This window comes from Oncorhynchus mykiss, chromosome 14, assembly GCF_057628025.1.
Source record: "Oncorhynchus mykiss isolate SJ-2025 chromosome 14, ASM5762802v1, whole genome shotgun sequence".
NCBI lineage: Eukaryota > Metazoa > Chordata > Actinopteri > Salmoniformes > Salmonidae > Oncorhynchus > Oncorhynchus mykiss.
In genome coordinates, this window is record NC_143035.1 from 2,766,153 (window position 1) to 2,785,386 (window position 19,234).

Sequence of the window (19,234 nt, forward strand, 5' to 3'; positions counted from 1 at the left end):
AGAAATACGGAACGGACCAATGAACCGCGGGGTCAACTTGCGAGAAGCCGTCTTAAGGGGAAGGTTCTGAGTGGAGAGCCAAACTCTCTGACCGCGACAATATCTAGGACTCTTAGTTCTACGCTTATTAGCAGCCCTCACAGTCTGCGTCCTATAACGGCAAAGTGCAGACCTGACCCTCTTCCAGGTGCGCTCGCAACGTTGGACAAAAGCCTGAGCGGAGGGGACGCTGGACTCGGCGAACTGAGATGAGAACAGCGGAGGCTGGTACCCGAGGCTACTCTGAAAAGGAGATAGCCCGGTCGCAGACGAAGGAAGCGAGTTGTGGGCGTATTCTGCCCAGGGGAGCTGTTCTGACCAAGACGCAGGGTTACGAAAAGAAAGACTGCGTAAGATGCGACCAATAGTCTGATTGGCCCGTTCTGCTTGACCGTTAGACTGGGGGTGAAAGCCGGAAGAGAGACTGACGGAAGCCCCAATCAAACGGCAAAACTCCCTCCAAAATTGAGACGTGAATTGCGGACCTCTGTCCGAAACGACGTCTGACGGAAAGCCATGAATTCTGAAAACATTCTCGATGATGATTTGTGCCGTCTCTTTAGCAGAAGGAAGCTTAGCAAGGGGAATGAAATGAGCCGCCTTAGAGAACCTATCGACAACCGTAAGAATAACAGTCTTCCCCGCTGACGAAGGCAGTCCGGTGACAAAATCTAAGGCGATGTGAGACCACGGTCGAGAGGGAATAGGAAGCGGCCTGAGACGGCCGGCAGGAGGAGAGTTACCGGACTTAGTCTGCGCGCAGACCGAACAAGCAGCCACGAAACGACGCGTGTCATGCTCCCGGGTGGGCCACCAAAAACGCTGGCGAATGGAAGCAAGCGTACCCCGAACGCCAGGGTGGCCGGCTAACTTGGCAGAGTGAGCCCACTGAAGAACGGCCAGACGAGTAGGAACGGGAACGAAAAGAAGGTTCCTAGGACAAGCGCGCGGCGACGGAGTGTGAGTGAGCGCTTGTTTTACCTGCCTCTCAATTCCCCAGACAGTCAACCCGACAACACGCCCCTCAGGGAGAATCCCCTCGGGGTCAGTGGAGGCTACTGAAGAACTGAAGAGACGAGACAAAGCATCAGGCTTGGTGTTCTTAGAGCCCGGACGATAAGAAATCACGAACTCGAAACGAGCGAAAAACAGCGCCCAACGCGCCTGACGCGCATTAAGTCGTTTGGCAGAACGGATGTACTCAAGGTTCCTATGGTCAGTCCAAACGACAAAAGGAACGGTCGCCCCCTCCAACCACTGTCGCCATTCGCCTAGGGCTAACCGGATGGCGAGCAGTTCGCGGTTACCCACATCATAGTTACGTTCCGACGGCGACAGGCGATGAGAAAAATACGCGCATGGGTGGACCTTGTCGTCAGAGAGGGAGCGCTGAGAAAGAATGGCTCCCACGCCCACCTCTGACGCGTCAACCTCGACAACGAACTGTCTAGAGACGTCAGGTGTAACAAGGATAGGAGCGGATGTAAAACGATTCTTGAGGAGATCAAAAGCTCCCTGGGCGGAAACGGACCACTTAAAGCACGTCTTGACAGAAGTAAGGGCTGTGAGAGGAGCTGCCACCTGACCGAAATTACGGATGAAACGACGATAGAAGTTCGCGAAGCCGAGAAAGCGCTGCAGCTCGACGCGTGACTTAGGGACGGGCCAATCAATGACAGCTTGGACCTTAGCGGGATCCATCTTAATGCCTTCAGCGGAAATAACAGAACCGAGAAATGTGACGGAGGAGGCATGAAAAGTGCACTTCTCAGCCTTCACAAAAAGACAATTCTCTAAAAGGCGCTGGAGGACACGTCGAACGTGCTGAACATGAATCTGGAGTGACGGTGAAAAAATCAGGATATCGTCAAGGTAAACGAAAACAAAGATGTTCAGCATGTCTCTCAGGACATCATTGACTAATGCCTGAAAGACAGCTGGAGCGTTAGCGAGGCCGAAAGGAAGAACCCGGTATTCAAAGTGCCCTAACGGAGTGTTAAACGCCGTCTTCCACTCGTCCCCCTCCCTGATGCGCACGAGATGGTAAGCGTTACGAAGGTCCAACTTAGTGAAAAACCTGGCTCCCTGCAGGATCTCGAAGGCTGAAGACATAAGAGGAAGCGGATAACGATTCTTCACTGTTATGTCATTCAGCCCTCGATAATCTATGCAGGGGCGCAGAGACCCGTCCTTCTTCTTGACAAAAAAAAACCCCGCTCCGGCGGGAGAGGAGGAGGGGACTATGGTACCGGCGTCAAGAGCTACAGACAAATAATCTTCGAGAGCCTTACGTTCGGGAGCCGACAGAGAGTATAGTCTACCCCGGGGGGGGGGGGTGGTTCCCGGAAGGAGATCAATACTACAATCATACGACCGGTGTGGAGGAAGAGAGGTGGCCCTGGACCGACTGAACACCGTGCGCAGATCGTGATATTCCTCCGGCACCCCTGTCAAATCACCAGGCTCCTCCTGTGAAGAAGAGACAGAGGAAACAGGAGGGATAGCAGACATTAAACATTTCACATGACAAGAGACGTTCCAGGAGAGGATAGAATTACTAGACCAATTAATGGAAGGATTATGACAAACTAGCCAGGGATGGCCCAAAACAACAGGTGTAAAAGGTGAACGAAAAATTAAAAAAGAAATGGTTTCACTATGATTACCAGAAACAGTGAGGGTTAAAGGTAGCGTCTCACGCTGAATCCTGGGGAGAGGACTACCATCCAGGGCGAACAAGGCCGTGGGCTCCTTTAACTGTCTGAGAGGAATGTCATGTTCCCGAGCCCAGGTCTCGTCCATAAAACAGCCCTCCGCCCCAGAGTCTATTAAGGCACTGCAGGAAGCTGACGAACCGGTCCAGCGTAGATGGACCGACAAGGTAGTGCAGGATCTTGAAGGAGAGACAGGAGTAGTAGCGCTCACCAGTAGCCCTCCGCTTACTGACGAGCTCTGGCCTTTTACTGGACATGAAGTGACAAAATGACCAGCGGAACCGCAATAGAGACAGAGGCGGTTGGTGATTCTCCGTTCCCTCTCCTTAGTCGAGATGCGGATACCTCCCAGCTGCATGGGCTCAGCACCCGAGCCGGCAGAGGAAGATGGTAGTGATGCGGAGAGGGGGGCGACGGAGAGCGCGAGCTCCTTTCCACGAGCTCGGTGACGAAGATCAACCCGTCGCTCAATGCGAATAGCGAGTTCAATCAAGGAATCCACGCTGGAAGGAACCTCCCGGGAGAGAATCTCATCCTTTACCTCTGCGCGGAGACCCTCCAGAAGACGAGCGAGCAAGGCCGGCTCGTTCCAGCCACTGGAGACAGCAAGAGTGCGAAACTCAATAGAGTAGTCTGTTATGGATCGATTGCCTTGACATAGGGAAGACAGGGCCCTGGAAGCCTCCTCCCCAAAAACAGATCGATCAAAAACCCGTATCATCTCCTCCTTAAAGTCCTGATACTGGTTAGTACACTCAGCCCTTGCCTCCCAGATTGCCGTGCCCCACTCACGAGCCCGTCCAATAAGGAGAGATATGACGTAGGCGACACGAGCAGTGCTCCTGGAGTAAGTGTTGGGCTGGAGAGAAAACACAATATCACACTGGGTGAGGAACGAGCGGCATTCAGTGGGCTCCCCAGAGTAACACGGCGGGTTATTGATTCTGGGCTCCGGAGATTCGAAAGCCCTGGAAGTGGCCGGTGGATCGAGGCGGAGATGGTGAACCTGTTCTGTGAGGTTGGAGACTTGGGTGGCCAGGGTCTCAACGGCATGTCGAGCAGCAGACACTTCCTGCTCGTGTCTGCCTAGCATCGCTCCCTGGATCCCGACGGCTGAGTGGAGAGGATCCGAAGTCGCTGGGTCCATTCTTGGTCGGATTCTTCTGTTACGGTGCGTGAATGAGGACCCAAAAGCGAATTAACTTAAACAGAGCTTCTTTAATTACCAAACATAGGTAGGCTCAGACGGACCGGCAGATTCCGACAGGACAAGACAAGGTTACAGCAAACATGACGACAGTCTGGTTCAGGCATGAAACACAACAAACAAGAATCCGACAAGGACAGGAACAAAAACAGAGAGAGATATAGGGGACTAATCAGAGGGAAAAGGGGAACAGGTGGGAGAAGGGGTGACGAGGTAGTCAAGAGGAGACAAGGAACAGCTGGGGGAAAGCGGGGGAGAAAAGGTAACCTAACAATGACCAGCAGAGGGAGACAGGGTGAAGGGAAAGGACAGAGACAAGACACAACATGACAGTACATGACAAGGCAAGTCAGTTAAGAACAAATTCTTATTTACAATGACGACCTACACCGGCCAAACCCGAACGACACTGGACCAATTGGGCGCCACCCTATGGGACTCCCAGTCACGGCCGGTTGTGATACAGCCTGGATACACTCTACTGAAACATAGCTGTTATGTTAGAACGCTGAAGGGGCTTATAGTGAACATAGTTCATACTATACATACAATACTCAATTTAGTCATCCTCCTACCAATCCCTGCTTATTTTTTCCTCAAACATTGACCTCTATCCTGAGATCAGACCCACATCATTTGCATATGCAGTCTGCTCCAGAATGATCTCCTAAATCATTATATCTATGGAGAACCGGAGTGCCCCTTCTACATTATCCATCATCCTTCCCCTCTTTACCCATCTCTCTCTCTCTCTCTCTCTCTCTCTCTCTCCTCATAATGATGAAACGCAGATGGAGACTTGCATACTGTGCATAAATAGCATATTTAATTGGTCTGCAGCGCGGCCTAAATCAAATTACTCTTGGACTGACAGGAACACTTACGTTAACATCGTTCCCTAGCAGAGCCCAAGCCAAAATTTTAATTAGTAACAGATAATTAGGATAAGAGAGGGAACTTAGGCTGACGTCGGCGCTGCGTAATTGGAATGCATGTAAAACATACTGCTGCTGCTCATTAGTGGTAGCCTATAGCTCTGGCCACTTTATGACCTCACTCACACTCTCCACAGTAGCAGTGTGGAAACATACAGCATCACTCGTTTGAGATTGCTCAGAGTAAAGATCCCTAGGTAATTTACCACTTTGAATCCCTCTGGCCATAGCCAATCCCTCTGTGATTTAAGCTGTGCTTTAAGCACTGAAAGTTAGTAAAATTGAGTTTTACCTTTGGCATAGTGTTTTTGAGACTATTTCCATTCTATGTGAGAGATGAGAAGATCTAAGCGTCAGGCCCCTGAGGGCCTCGGTTCAGCAGCTGGTGTATTTACTCCATCAGCTAATTGCTGTGGAGGGAGATTTTACACCTACAGTGGTACAACGCCCCTCTCTCAGATGCTGGCCCCTCCTGACAACACGTCACTTAGCGTTCCACAATAAAGGTCAGCTTTTTGAGATGATGGACTGGAATTCTCCCAGGGTAACCATTATAATTCCCCTCATTTGCCCCCTCTCTTCCTCAACGATCCCCAGTCTTCCTACTGTATCATTTGTTAATGCTGGCAGAGCTCATTACTTTACCCTTTGAGGAGAGGAGTGGTGCTCGGTGCCTCAGCCTGGCTGTAGCTCCAGGCACTTGGGGTATCATGCTGAATGATTAGCAAGCCAAGATTAATAGTGAATTAAAGTACCTGGAGATTACACATCTCCCTTCCTGCAGCCTGGCTGCCTGGCAGGGAAGCCAGGCTGGGTCCTCTGCTTTATGCCTGGGTGGTCATATGGGGGAGGTTTCCCCTGCAGGACCAGCTAGCGTTCCCCCTGCCTGTAGTCACGCTTCCACTAGCATCTGAGGGATGTTGTGCTTTGCATGGTAATTAGGTCCCTTTGTTCCATCTGTTTGGTGGTGTAAGCGCTGGGGGGCGGCTGAGGCAGAGGCAGGCAAGGCTGCACGCTGAGCCCCAGGGATTGTGCATTCTGTGGGGGTGGCAGGAGCGCAGGCTGGGCCTCTACCTCCATGCCCAGCCCTAGGGCGCTCTACTTCTTACTATAGGATAGGTGCATCTTATTTGTTTTGGTGTTTGGATGCATCTGTGAAGTGACTCTGTCTGTCCATCTGTCCATCCGTATGTCTGTCTGATTGTTTTTGTGAGTCTGTATGTCTACCTGCCTTTTTGCCAGAGTGTTGTTTGGCCTCATGGCCGGCGTCACGCTAAGCGGAGGTGGCAGGGGCTGTGCAGCGCCTGACAGGGGAGTCTCCTCCCCTCCACTCATCCCAGCTGGGTGTCTCCCTGTGTTAGTGTCCATGCCCCAGCAGACCCACACCCCCAGCACGCCCACATGGGCGCTGTCCCATGGGGCAGAGGGCAGAGCAGCAGGCCTGGGAAGAAAAGAGAGGGAGAAAAAAGTCCTCTATGAGCTCTAAGAGGTGCCTCAATACCTTCCAGAACTATCTTTCTGAAGGCAGTCTGTAGCATAAAGCTAAAGGTAAAGCATTTGAAAGCTGCCTGTTGCTGTGTTCAGGTACAGTAAAACATCTGATGATGAGTACACAGACGTGTTAAATGCTTCAGAGGGACCCTGGCTGTTCTGAAATGCGTGAGAGGTGGGTGTGCGTGGGGGAGGGGTATCCGTGAGAGATGAGCCCGGCTGTGCCTTCACAAAAGCCATTGAAAATGAAGTGTGGAAATCAGATTAAACGTGAAAGCCAGCTCCTACAATAAAACAATATGGAAAACAGAGGCAAGCAGAGGATGTGGAATAGAAGGGAGAACCGAATCAGTCAGGAGCTCAATGAATTCAATGAAGTACCTGATTATAACGATCCTGCAGAAAATATTTTTTTGGCGTATGCCCTGAGGAATGGAAGTAGGCCTGTGGAATTGCTGGAACCAAGCATGTTAGTGAGTCACTATGCAACAGAACAATCTATCGGTTTCCCTTATAATTGTGGTATTGCTGGGAAATGCCAGGGAGCAATGAAAGGGGTGTATACAGGGTGGAAATTAGAACGTCCATTTAGAATGAACATGCTGCATTTGATTGAGGCTCATCTTGGGCAGGCATGTGTAAATCTAGTCTGATTTAATTTATTGTAAGAAACTGTACTTAAGGAGGCATACTCAGAACATTTATAAATACTGAGGTATCTGTAGTGTTGTTGATTTAATCATATTACTCTTTTGAAAAAAATATTTATTGTCCCGTTACTGTGTGTGACATGGCATAAATGGGAATTAGGAAGTGAATCTGTTTTTTTCTCTCTGTTGATCTGACAGTTCAAAGAGCTCCTTACTGACTGACAACTTCATTGGGACAACTTGTTCCATTTTCATGCGAACATCAGTTCCTCTGTTGTACTAGTTCCTCTGTGTGTCTATTAGTGTCTGATCCCATCTCAGTGAGATAGCTCTGTTGGGTAAAGGGTCACTCAGATACAGTAACTACTCTCTCATGTGAGCTAGCCCTCTATTGTTAGGTTCAGCCTTAGGCGGGGGGGGGGGGGGGGTTCAATCTCAAATGCCCTAAGGACTCCTTAAGCTCCGTGTTGGATCACTGCCGTAACTGCCCAATGGCTATATACAGTGCCTTGCGAAAGTATTCGGCCCCCTTGAACTTTGCAACCTTTTGCCACATTTCAGGCTTCAAACATAAAGATATAAAACTGTATTTTTTTGTGAAGAATCAACAACAAGTGGGACACAATCATGAAGTGGAACGACATTTATTGGATATTTCAAACTTTTTTAACAAATCAAAAACTGAAAAATTGGGCGTGCAAAATTATTCAGCCCCTTTACTTTCAGTGCAGCAAACTCTCTCCAGAAGTTCAGTGAGGATCTCTGAATGATCCAATGTTGACCTAAATGACTAATGATGATAAATACAATCCACCTGTGTGTAATCAAGTCTCCGTATAAATGCACCTGCACTGTGATAGTCTCAGAGGTCCGTTAAAAGCGCAGAGAGCATCATGAAGAACAAGGAACACACCAGGCAGGTCCGAGATACTGTTGTGAAGAAGTTTAAAGCCGGATTTGGATACAAAAAGATTTCCCAAGCTTTAAACATCCCAAGGAGCACTGTGCAAGCGATAATATTGAAATGGAAGGAGTATCAGACCACTGCAAATCTACCAAGACCTGGCCGTCCCTCTAAACGTTCAGCTCATACAAGGAGAAGACTGATCAGAGATGCAGCCAAGAGGCCCATGATCACTCTGGATGAACTGCAGAGATCTACAGCTGAGGTGGGAGACTCTGTCCATAGGACAACAATCAGTCGTATATTGCACAAATCTGGCCTTTATGGAAGAGTGGCAAGAAGAAAGCCATTTCTTAAAGATATCCATAAAAAGTGTTGTTTAAAGTTTGCCACAAGCCACCTGGGAGACACACCAAACATGTGGAAGAAGGTGCTCTGGTCAGATGAAACCAAAATTGAACTTTTTGGCAACAATGCAAAACGTTATGTTTGGCGTAAAAGCAACACAGCTGAACACACCATCCCCACTGTCAAACGTGGTGGCAGCATCATGGTTTGGGCTTGCTTTTCTTCAGCAGGGACAGGGAAGATGGTTAAAATTGATGGGAAGATGGATGGAGCCAAATACAGGACCATTCTGGAAGAAAACCTGATGGAGTCTGCAAAACACCTGAGACTGGGACGGAGATTTGTCTTCCAACAAGACAATGATCCAAAACATAAAGCAAAATCTACAATGGAATGGTTCAAAAATAAACATATCCAGGTGTTAGAATGGCCAAGTCAAAGTCCAGACCTGAATCCAATCGAGAATCTTTGGAAAGAACTGAAAACTGCTGTTCACAAAGGCTCTCCATCCAACCTCACTGAGCTCAAGCTGTTTTGCAAGGAGGAATGGAAAAAAATGTCAGTCTCTCGATGTGCAAAACTGATAGAGACATACCCCAAGTGACTTACAGCTGTAATCGCAGTAAAAGGTGGCGCTACAAAGTATTAACTTAAGGGGGCTGAATAATTTTGCACGCTTAATTTTTCAGTTTTTGATTTGTTAAAAAAGTTTGAAATATCCAATAAATGTCGTTCCACTTCATGATTGTGTCCCACTTGTTGTTGATTCTTCACAAAAAATACAGTTTTATATCTTTATGTTTGAAGCCTGAAATGTGGCAAAAGGTCGCAAAGTTCAAGGGGGCCGAATACTTTCGCAAGGCACTGTATATATATACAGTTGAAGTCGGACGTTTACATACACCTTAGCCAAATACATTTAAACATTTTCACAATTCCTGACACTTAATCCTAGTAAAAATTCCCTGTCTTAGGTCAGTTAAGATCACCACTTTATTTTAAGAATGTGAAATGTCAGAATAATAGTAGAGAGAATGATTTATTTCAGTTTTTATTTCTTTCATCACATTCCCAGTGGGTCAGAAGTTTACATACACTCAATTAGTATTTGGTAGCATTGCCTATAAATTGTTGAACATGGGTCAAACATTTCGGGTAGCCTTCCATAAGCTTCCCACAATAAGTTGGGTGAATTTTGTCCCATTCCTCCTGACAGAGCTGGTGTAACTGAGTCAGGTTTGTAGGCCTCCTTGCTCGCACATGCTTTTTCAGTTCTGCCCACACATTTTCTATAAGATTGAGGTCAGGGCTTTGTGATGGCCACTCCAATGCCTTGACTTTGTTGTCCTTAAGTCATTTTGCCACAACTTTGAAAGTATGCTTGGGGTCATTGTTCATTTGGAAGACCCATTTGCGACCAAGCTTTAACTTCTTGACTTCCTGACTGTCTTGAGATGTTGCTTCAATATATCCACATAATTTTCCTACCTCATGTGCCATCTATTTTGTGTAGTGCACCAGTCCCTCCTGCAGCAAAGCACCCACACAACATGATGCTGCCACCCCGTGCTTCACAGTTGGGATGGTGTTATTCAGCTTGCAAGCCTCCCCCTTTTTCATTGTTAATAAAGATGTTGACTCAAATTGACTAATATCTCGCTTGGGTTTTGTGTGTATACCCTGAGGCATGGTGCGGCGCAAATACCTGCATCTGATGTCTGCTTGTCACACACAATCACTGACAAACATATGCTCATCTAGAGAGATACATTTATTTTCCAACTCATAACTCATTTATCTATTCATCTTTGTCTATATATCAGTCAGCCCATGAAATGGGCTGACTGCCCTATGTGCCTGTCTGTGACTGTCTATCTGTGTGTCCTTTTTTTCTGTCATCAATCATGTTTTTCCCGTTGTTTATTCATCCGTCCACTGTCAGAAGGATAGACAGCTAAAAAGCCCCCTGTGAGCTTCTGCTTATCGTCTCATGTTCAAATCTACCTATTTGTTCCTGGAGCTGCTCTTCCACTTTTTAAGCCCAATTTGAGTGGTTGCAGAGAGCATCGGAGCCTTGTGCAACTTTGATACATGCGTTTTTAAAAATGAGGCTAATACATCTTATCTGTTGTTGATGCACAGACGCTTTTCTCAACAGCTATTTCAAAGAAAACGTATTTCTGCCCCAGTAATTGCCTCTGCAACATTCCCTGGATCTGCACATCATTCAAAGCAATTGGTCTTATTTTTCCCTGAAAGCTGCAGAACGAGGTGACTGACAAAAAAATGTTCTATCCTTTTTTTCCATTTTTTTTCCCCATTTACCCGTGTCTTGCCAAAAAAAAATAACTCGGAGAGAGATTAATGACACTTCCAGTGATCTCCGTGTGAGAAAAACACCAAGCATGTTAAATTCATCACTGCGAAGATACAATTAACTGCTTTAGTGTGATTAAAACTTGTGAGTTGTAACCGGTTGTAACACTGAGCTGCTCAATATTCAGTATTGGATTTTCTGTGTTTTTTTGCATACACTTTACAGTCCATACACTGTCCACACAAATTATTTTTAACATGGAACTGTAGAGAATTACATCTGAAGAGCGTATCTCATTTTTATTTTACATTGCCCATGGAATCACGCTATTCTGGAACACGGGCATCTTGCAAAGCTTTTATTCACATGGGGAAATTGCCTATCGCAGAAGAATCATTTGTAAGTCCATTCAATCTGACTGGAACGGCAGGCACACAGAGAACCCTGCCTGAGTTAGGAAATAAGATCTCAGCTGGATAATTCTGTTCCAGCCATTTTGCAAAATAACTTTGGGGATATTGAGAAATTAACGTGCTTTAATGCGTCTGTAAACACACTCCTCAACCCATTGGAAATGCATTGTCTGTTCAATCACATTTGTCAAATGCTATCTGAAATGTCACAATTTATGTCAGCCAGCCGGCTGCACTGCCTCTGACGATCTTTGTTTTTACCTCAACTGCCTTCCATTAGCTCCAGTATCATAACCATGACAATAACTTCAATATCTGCAATACGAACCCAGATATCTGTCACATCTGACTTGATCCCGACAAGCCCAAACCTCTCAGAGTGGGTCTAAACTGTTTGTCACTGAACTGGGATTCCTCTTTATATCTTTGACATTTGGTGTTCATTCCCGAGGCAGAGGAACAAGGCAGACATAGAGCACCTCCGAGAGTCACGCCTCGAATCTAAATGGGGTTCACCACAAGAGACGGTGATATGGACCCAGTGTGGCTGGAATAAGTTGTGCCCCTGTACTTCTGTACCATGAAGTGATATTAGACAGAGCCAGGACAATGGTAGAGAACCCATCTGATTAGAGTCACTTGGTTGGTTTCTATGGGAACAGGATATTATGTGCTGTTGGTTGAGCTAACAGGAAGTTTATATCTGTCTGTGAGGCTTGTTTACAAAGCTCCTACTGACTCCAATCCCCCTTGTGGGATCTGGGATGAATTAGGATGACTTCAGACACCCTCCGCTGTGGACTGGCACTGTATAGCATGGCTCATTCATAAACACACAGTCACAAACAGTTAAACACTAATATCTCTGGAGAGGAATACCAGTAAAATATAGATATAGTTTTACTAATTCACTCTTTGATGTAATAGTTAAACAACGCGTTCTACCATTTTGTGTGTTATAATTGCTTTCTGTCATGGTTTCAGTTCTGTTGATACTCAGAATTCAATAGGAGCTGGTACTTTGCAAAGATGCATATTCATTAAATCCCAATAATTTACAACTACAAACTCTTACTGAGTATATTGTATCTTTATTTATCTCCTCATTGCCACTGTAGTTTAGCAGCTTTACAGCACAGATCACACCATTGTGTCAAACAGAGTCAGAGGATGGTAGTGTAGAAGGAGGCTGGAGGAACACGACAGGTCAGCCATGGCATAAGGAGCGTCTTGGGGATGCTACTGTGTGTAGCTACCCAGCTCCCTGTAGCCTGAGGTGGATAAAGCCCAGCTCTGCTCCCTCCATCACTCCTCACCCCACGCCTCCTCCCTACCCAATGCCCCTAACCCTCTCTTTGGACTCACTGACCTTTCCAGTGCCAAGATGCCCCCAGTCATGCACAGGGTGGGCTGATGCCACTACCAGAGCAGAGGTAAAGCAGAGCAGAGTAGAGGAGACTGTGTGAGGGCCAGCCAGTCATCCAGGGTCCCATGTGGCTCTGTGGGTGGCATGATCTCATCAGCCAGCCCAGAGATCACAGTACGTATTTTAGCCTACACACACACGCACACACACACACACACACACAGACACACACACACACACACACACACACACACACACACACACACACACAGACACACACACACACACACACACACATTACTGGAGATTCCCTGCTATGGTCAAATTTGCTATGAACTGGCGATATCCAGAAAAATCCTCACTCTCTCTATTAGTTTGTGATGAGGTATTAGGTTATACTTAGATTCCGTAATTATCTGTTGAGCTGCAATTAGCATGTTTGCCAACATGATCTATATACTGTATAGAGCCAGGTGGCATATTGAATTTCAATATTTTATCAGTTCAGCCTGTCTTTGGCAATGACTGCATGGTGACCTCATGGCATTACCATGGCTTGTCATTTGTTCCACTTGTAATACTGACATTATTGCAATTACTGCGAGTACATCAGGCATCTTCGTTCTGTATGCAATTAAAAGATGAGGTATTGTTTTCTCAATTACAAATGAAATACAATCCTGGCCCATTCCAGGCCTAGGATTCATCTGACCCAGTCTGGGGCAGTGCTGGTCTGCTCCAAGTCTGGGTTGAGGGGGTGAGCTGTTGGCTGGCTGGTACTGTGTGGTTCCCTAAGACCCTTTGTGAGTCATTAAGAGTGATGTCATCCCCTAGCAGTCATCTCTCTGACTGAGAATAGATGGGCCTATTTGTCCTCTCTGTCTGTGAATAATAAATACCACTCAATATGGATATGTGTTTTCTATGTCTACGAATGAAAATATCAAATATTCTGGGGGTTTTCTTTATTTGATCTGTTGTTCTTTGTTGAGATGGACTTCAGTTCACCCTTTACATCAGAAGCGCTATCAGAACCTTTTGGCTACTTTGAAACAATCTTTTGTTGTCTTTTCTTCCTCTCCCTAACCAGTATTTTTATTCTGTGTGTGTGCAGGTCAGCCTGTCCAGTGACTCCAGCTGTGTGGAGGAGATTCTACGGGTAAGTGAGATTCACTTCCTTTCTCTGGCTTCCGTTAATTACACCTGGTTACGCCTCAGCTACTGTTTGCACACAAAGCCACTTTTCCATCCAGAGACTGGGGCTCCCAGGCAGAGAGAAAAGAGAAAAGCCTCTGTGATCTTACTATAATGGGCCCTTGTATTCCAATACAAATCTGATCAAATTAATCAAGGGTGAATGCAGCCAGGAAAATTTAGATCCTAGGTGTGTGAAAGGCGCTTTGACCTTCTTGCACGCAGAGACGCAGTCTTTTGTTTAGAAATCAATTCTGTGCTTAATAGCCTGTACAGAATTTGAATGTAACGTGCGCTGGGACCATATGAACTGAAAAAGGAATTGCCTTTTTAGATGCAAACATATAGGCTGCCTTTTCGGTGAACTTTGACCTTTGTAGCAGGTGCTGATTGGATCCAGAGTGACATACAGGTCACAGAGGGACAGACCAGAGTGAATAGAGATGCTGGGTGGGCTTTAGGGCAGGGGGTGGTTATTAGTGGTGCGCGGGTCAGCTGTATGTCCACCCGCACCCACCCGCGATTGCAATTACCCATCCGCAACCACCCGACTATATGTGATAAAGTTAAAAACTGAGGCCCACACCCGAACTCTAAACCGCTAATATCGAAAATGTGTTGTAGGCTACAGTCAGAGACGCCAGAACAAATTTTCAACAGGGGATGCAGGATTCTTTTTGCCTGATTTTACAAATGTTTCTTCTTGTAATTAGATGCATGGGGCTTCTCTTCTGTCATTATACATTGCTAAATAAACCCTTGCTCACCAGAATAATGTCATAAATTGATAGAATGAATGCGTCAGTCTTGTTGACATTGGTAGAGTTCTCTCTGTCATCTCTGCTTCTTTCACAGAGAAAATATATTCAGAGGAGAAAATGCAAGAACCTCCAAAAAAACTAGAAAGATTTTCTGTTCAAAATTCCCAAATAACATCAGTTTGACCGGTTGTAAGGAAATTGAAGGTTGTGAAAACGACCCAACTGATAAGATTTCAGTTCGGCTTGTATGCATATTTTATGTGGTTGAAATTCTAACAGATTTTATGATGCTGCGAAAGATAGCACCTCTACAGATGGAATACTGTATAACTGCACATTCGCATTCTCTCAAGATGCTGAAAGAAAGAAACCATATTTCTCCATTCTTGTTCCTGAGTCAAAATTTAACATAATTTTACTGCAAGTAATGCTTAATCCTGCAGGAGTTAATATTAAGGCTATTTGAGAGGTTATAGACCTACAGTCAGTGTCCAGATTTCAGTTTACATTTAACCCATCTGAACAGTAAGTTACACCTCCCTTGACATGCCATAGGCCTGTTTGAAGTCCCTGTCTTGGGACTGTCGAATTTGTATAGTTCCTCACAATCATCACACATAACAGCCAGCACTGCTATCATCTTTCCCAAACTTTACTTCATTTCGCAGCTTTTCTCTTATTGAGTTAAGCTCTGACATTGTCTTTTTTGCCAATGTAAACTTTTTCTACCCAGTTCTCAAAAGCATTTGGCGATTGGATTGTAGAGTATTTGGCCCGCGTACAGTTAGGCCCTAAAGCTTAGGCTTACACACTAATGCCAGATAAAAATAATGAAAGAAAATCTCAATGGAGCCAATAGCTAGAGATCCCACATGAATGATACATTTATAAAAAATATTGAATTACCCCTTACCCACCCGTGGATATATCTGTGGGGACTGCAGGTTATGAGTCAACCCGCACTAGCGGTTATGACAGTGAGTCAGGGACGCTCATTGATACCCTTGTATGGCTAAGGGGGATGCAGTGTGTTTGGTACCAGCCCAGCCACTGCATCACCGTGACGACTGACCTCCAGTCATGAACCCCTGCAGCCTCTCCACTGCCTCAGGCAACGGCAGTACAGTAGACATCACGGTAACCAGTGGAGGACTATGCACTTCCACCAACCGAACAACCAAACGGCTGAGTTATGTGGACCTGTCAAACATGGGAACCCTCTGGGAGGGTGATGATATCAAATAATAGTTGCCGGGCAACTGGCAGTATGGCCATCAGGTGGAGTGAGTCATGATGGTGGGGCACAGCGAGGCAAAGCGGAGTTTATAAGAGAGAGAGAGCCACGCTGCCATGTGGCGTCAATGCCACACTGCTGGCTACAGTAGGGAGGGAGAAAGACATGGAGAGAGTAGTGATTCACAGCCGTGACTCAGGAGTCACTCAGACTCACAGGAGAGGAGCAGAGCAGCCTGGGAGATTCTAATACCGCCGCAGCCTTTTCAAATCCTCACGCTGTGAACTGCTGCCACTTTAGCAAGCCTCTCTAAGTTCACTCACTCATCACTCACTGGCTGGAACGTCAAAAGACAGGATTCAGCTGAGAATTTTTTTGAAAGATCAGAATGTCTAAGACGTGAAGTGCCTATGAATGACACTCTTCATACTTGGAAAATGAGCTAATGGAACAAATAGAGATACCAAGCTCCAATCCTCTGCTATTGACAAGCACCCAGATCATGTGGACCACTTAAAAAGTGCCTGATCTCTTAAGTGCATATCTTAAAGGGATAATGTTCTCTTTGCTCATACAGTCTCTAACCCAGATTTTCTACGTTTATTCTCATGCGTGGTGTCAGGTGAAGCACCGATAGATTAGAAATGGTTGATTCATCCCCCTCAGATACAGATGATTGCATTCCTCAACGAGAGGAACATTTATGTACATTTATGTACACAGGCACACATTTTGGTATCCATTTCAGTTATCCAATATTTTGACCTCGAATTGAATAGGATTAGAAAGGCAAATGTCAAGTTTACAAACATAATGTAATTATTACATTGTCATTTATTTTTTATTATAATAATACCACTTATGTAATGTACATATCATTCAATATACAGCATTTATTCACTACATTCATGAAGATAGCATTGCATGATTATTTCCAATAGAAGGGAAAGTACATGCTCTTCCATGCTCTTCCATGTACTACACTTGATGTATGAGTTGAAGAAAAATCTACAACAAAAGCCAGAGGAATGGGTGCATTCATTTAAAAGCACATGAGGTGGCCATTGTTGTATCCACACTGTGGATGGCTTATTTAGACAGCATGTCATGCTAGCATGATGGCAACACACACACACACACACACACACACACACACACACACACACACACACACACACACACACACACCAGGCCCAGCATGAATAATGACAGGTACTTCTCCCTGCGTGACACAGTCTGCCACTATGTATCGGCTGCTGCCTGCCTGCTCTCTCTGTCTCTTTCTCTTTTTCTAACTCTCTCCTCTCTCACTCTCTCTCTCTCTTCTCTCTTCTCAGACAGAACATAACAAGGGGGAGTGGAAGCCTGTTCTGGGTGGGCCTCTCAGCCCTATTGCCTTTCAAACCTCTGTTGTGACAGCCTGTGTGACTTTTTGTGACCAATGGCAATGGATCAGATTCAATGACCTGGAGTTTGTACACTAAGCTCTGATATGATACTGAGGATGTCAATATCCCATGATAATTTCCCCCCTTCAACTGTGGGCACTTGTGAGAGATTGCCAAAACAGTATAGTGATTTATCTCTGTGGGGAAGTATATTTTTTTGCAATAGTATTAATGATTTAACAGCCAATCATTTCCCTGAAAGAAATGTGACAAACATTTCAAATATTTAGCACATGAGAATATTATCAAAGACTCCAGGTAAACAGATGGTGTATGCTTAGAAAAATGATCCAAACTGATTAGAAAGTGAGCTTTTGGCTCCCTCGCCTATCTGCACTGTGCACGTGGTGTGTGCTTGTGCCTGCGTGCTTGTGTGCATCTGTGTGGTATATTATAAATAGCAGGCATGTGTTCTCCTTCATTGTTGCTGATGAACAGGAAAGCTGCAGATTCATCATAACCTGCGGTAACTTTCCACCCTGATAGCACAATGCACGGCCATCTGAAAGGTAATACTTCATATATAACATTATCGCCGAGGTGGCAGGATCATATTCCTAGCACCTCATCTGTCTACCTCCACCCTCCCACCCCCCTGCTCTCCACCCGCTCTCCTCTCGGCAGCCCGGGAGGTGACCCGGCTGATGTCACTCTCTCCATAGAGAGAGAGAGGAGGAGGAGGCCAAGCCAACGTTTAGAAGGAAATTAACTCTATAAACCAGAGGCCTTATAAACAACAGACCTCAATAAATTACCTGATCCACAAACTTGGCTCTCTACACACACAGACTTTCATTTCCCCATCTTATTGAGATGTAGTTAAAACATGTCATGAACTCAACAGGGTCACTGTGTTACTCTGGGGAATTTGGGATGAAGTGATAGAGGGATAGAGAGATGAGTGATATAAATGAAAAGGATTAGATAGAGAGATGTTGTGCATATGCATCTTTATCTCTGTGGCTGACAGTTCAACAGTAGATCATACGCCTGTGTGATGGGTCTGTCTGAGTGCATTAATAGGAGAAGTTGATCTGTTAAACCACATGACATGGGCGACAAGTGCATATTGTACTGTGGGCTACACCACAGACTGTATAACACCACAGGACAATGACAGTAACTCAGACTCAGATTGGGATTGGACATACAGTGACAAGAGAAAGTATGCAAACATTTTGGAAATACCTGGATTTCTGCATAAATTGGTCATGAAATTTGATCTGATCTTCATCTAGGTCACAACAATAGACAAACACCATCTGCTTAAACGGATAACACACAAACAATTATAAACATTCACAGTGCAGGGTGGAAAAAGTATGTGAACCCTTGGATTTAATAACCGGTTGACCCTCCTTTGGCAGCAATAACCTTAACCAAACGTTTTCTGTAGTTTTGGCTCTGACCTGCACAATGGTCAGGAGGAATTTTGGACCATTCCTCTTTACAAAACTGTTTCAGTTCAACAATATTCTTGGGATGTCTGGTGTGAACTGCTCTCTTCAAGTCATGCCACAGCATCTCAATCGGGTTTAGGTCAGGACTCTGACTAGGCCACACCAGAAGGCGTATTTTCTTCTGTTGAAGCCGTTCTGTTGTTGCCATTCTGTTGTTGCTTTACTTCTGTGTTTTGGGTCATTGTCCTGTTGCATCATCCAACTTCTGTTGAGCTTCAATTGGTAGATAGCCTAACTTTCTCCTGCAAAATGTCTTGATAAACTTGGGAATTCATTTTTCTGTCAATGATAGCAAGCTGTCCAGGCCCTGAGACAGCAAAGCAGCCCCAAACCATGATGCTCCCTCCACCATACTTTATAGTTGGGATGAGGTTTTGATGTTGGTGTGCTGTGTCTTTTTTTCTCCACACATAGTGTTGTGGGTTCCTTCCAAACAACTCAACTGTAGTTTCATCTGTCCACAGAATATTTTGCCAGTAGCGCTGTGGAACATCCAGGTGCTCTTTTGCAAACTTCAGAAGTTGGGGAATGTTTTTTTTGGACAGCAGTGGCTTCTTCCGTGATGTCCTCCCATGAACACCATTCTTGTTTAGTGTTTTACGTATCGTAGACTCGTCAACAGACATGTTAACATGTTTCAGAGATTTCTGTAAGTCTTTAGCTGACACTATAGGATTATTCTTAACCTCATTGAGCATTCTGCACTGTGCTCTTGCAGTCATATTTGTAGGATGGCCAACAGTGCTGAACCTT

The 19,234-nt window shown here is 45.5% G+C and overlaps 1 protein-coding gene and 1 long non-coding RNA gene across 3 annotated transcripts in view; one reads left to right on the forward strand and one right to left on the reverse strand.

Moving 5' to 3' along the window:
• LOC149978235 (uncharacterized) overlaps positions 1–19,234 on the reverse strand; it is a 1,155,107-nt gene that overhangs the window by 930,946 nt on the left and 204,927 nt on the right. The window lies entirely within an intron of this gene.
• The window catches only part of LOC110488546 (AF4/FMR2 family member 2), a 181,557-nt gene that overhangs the window by 71,309 nt on the left and 91,014 nt on the right, over positions 1–19,234 (forward strand). For both annotated transcript variants that reach the window (XM_021560781.3, XM_021560782.3), the window contains one exon: positions 13,499–13,543. In XM_021560781.3, coding sequence (XP_021416456.3) covers positions 13,499–13,543 — 45 coding nt within the window. The remainder of the gene's footprint in view (positions 1–13,498; positions 13,544–19,234) is intronic.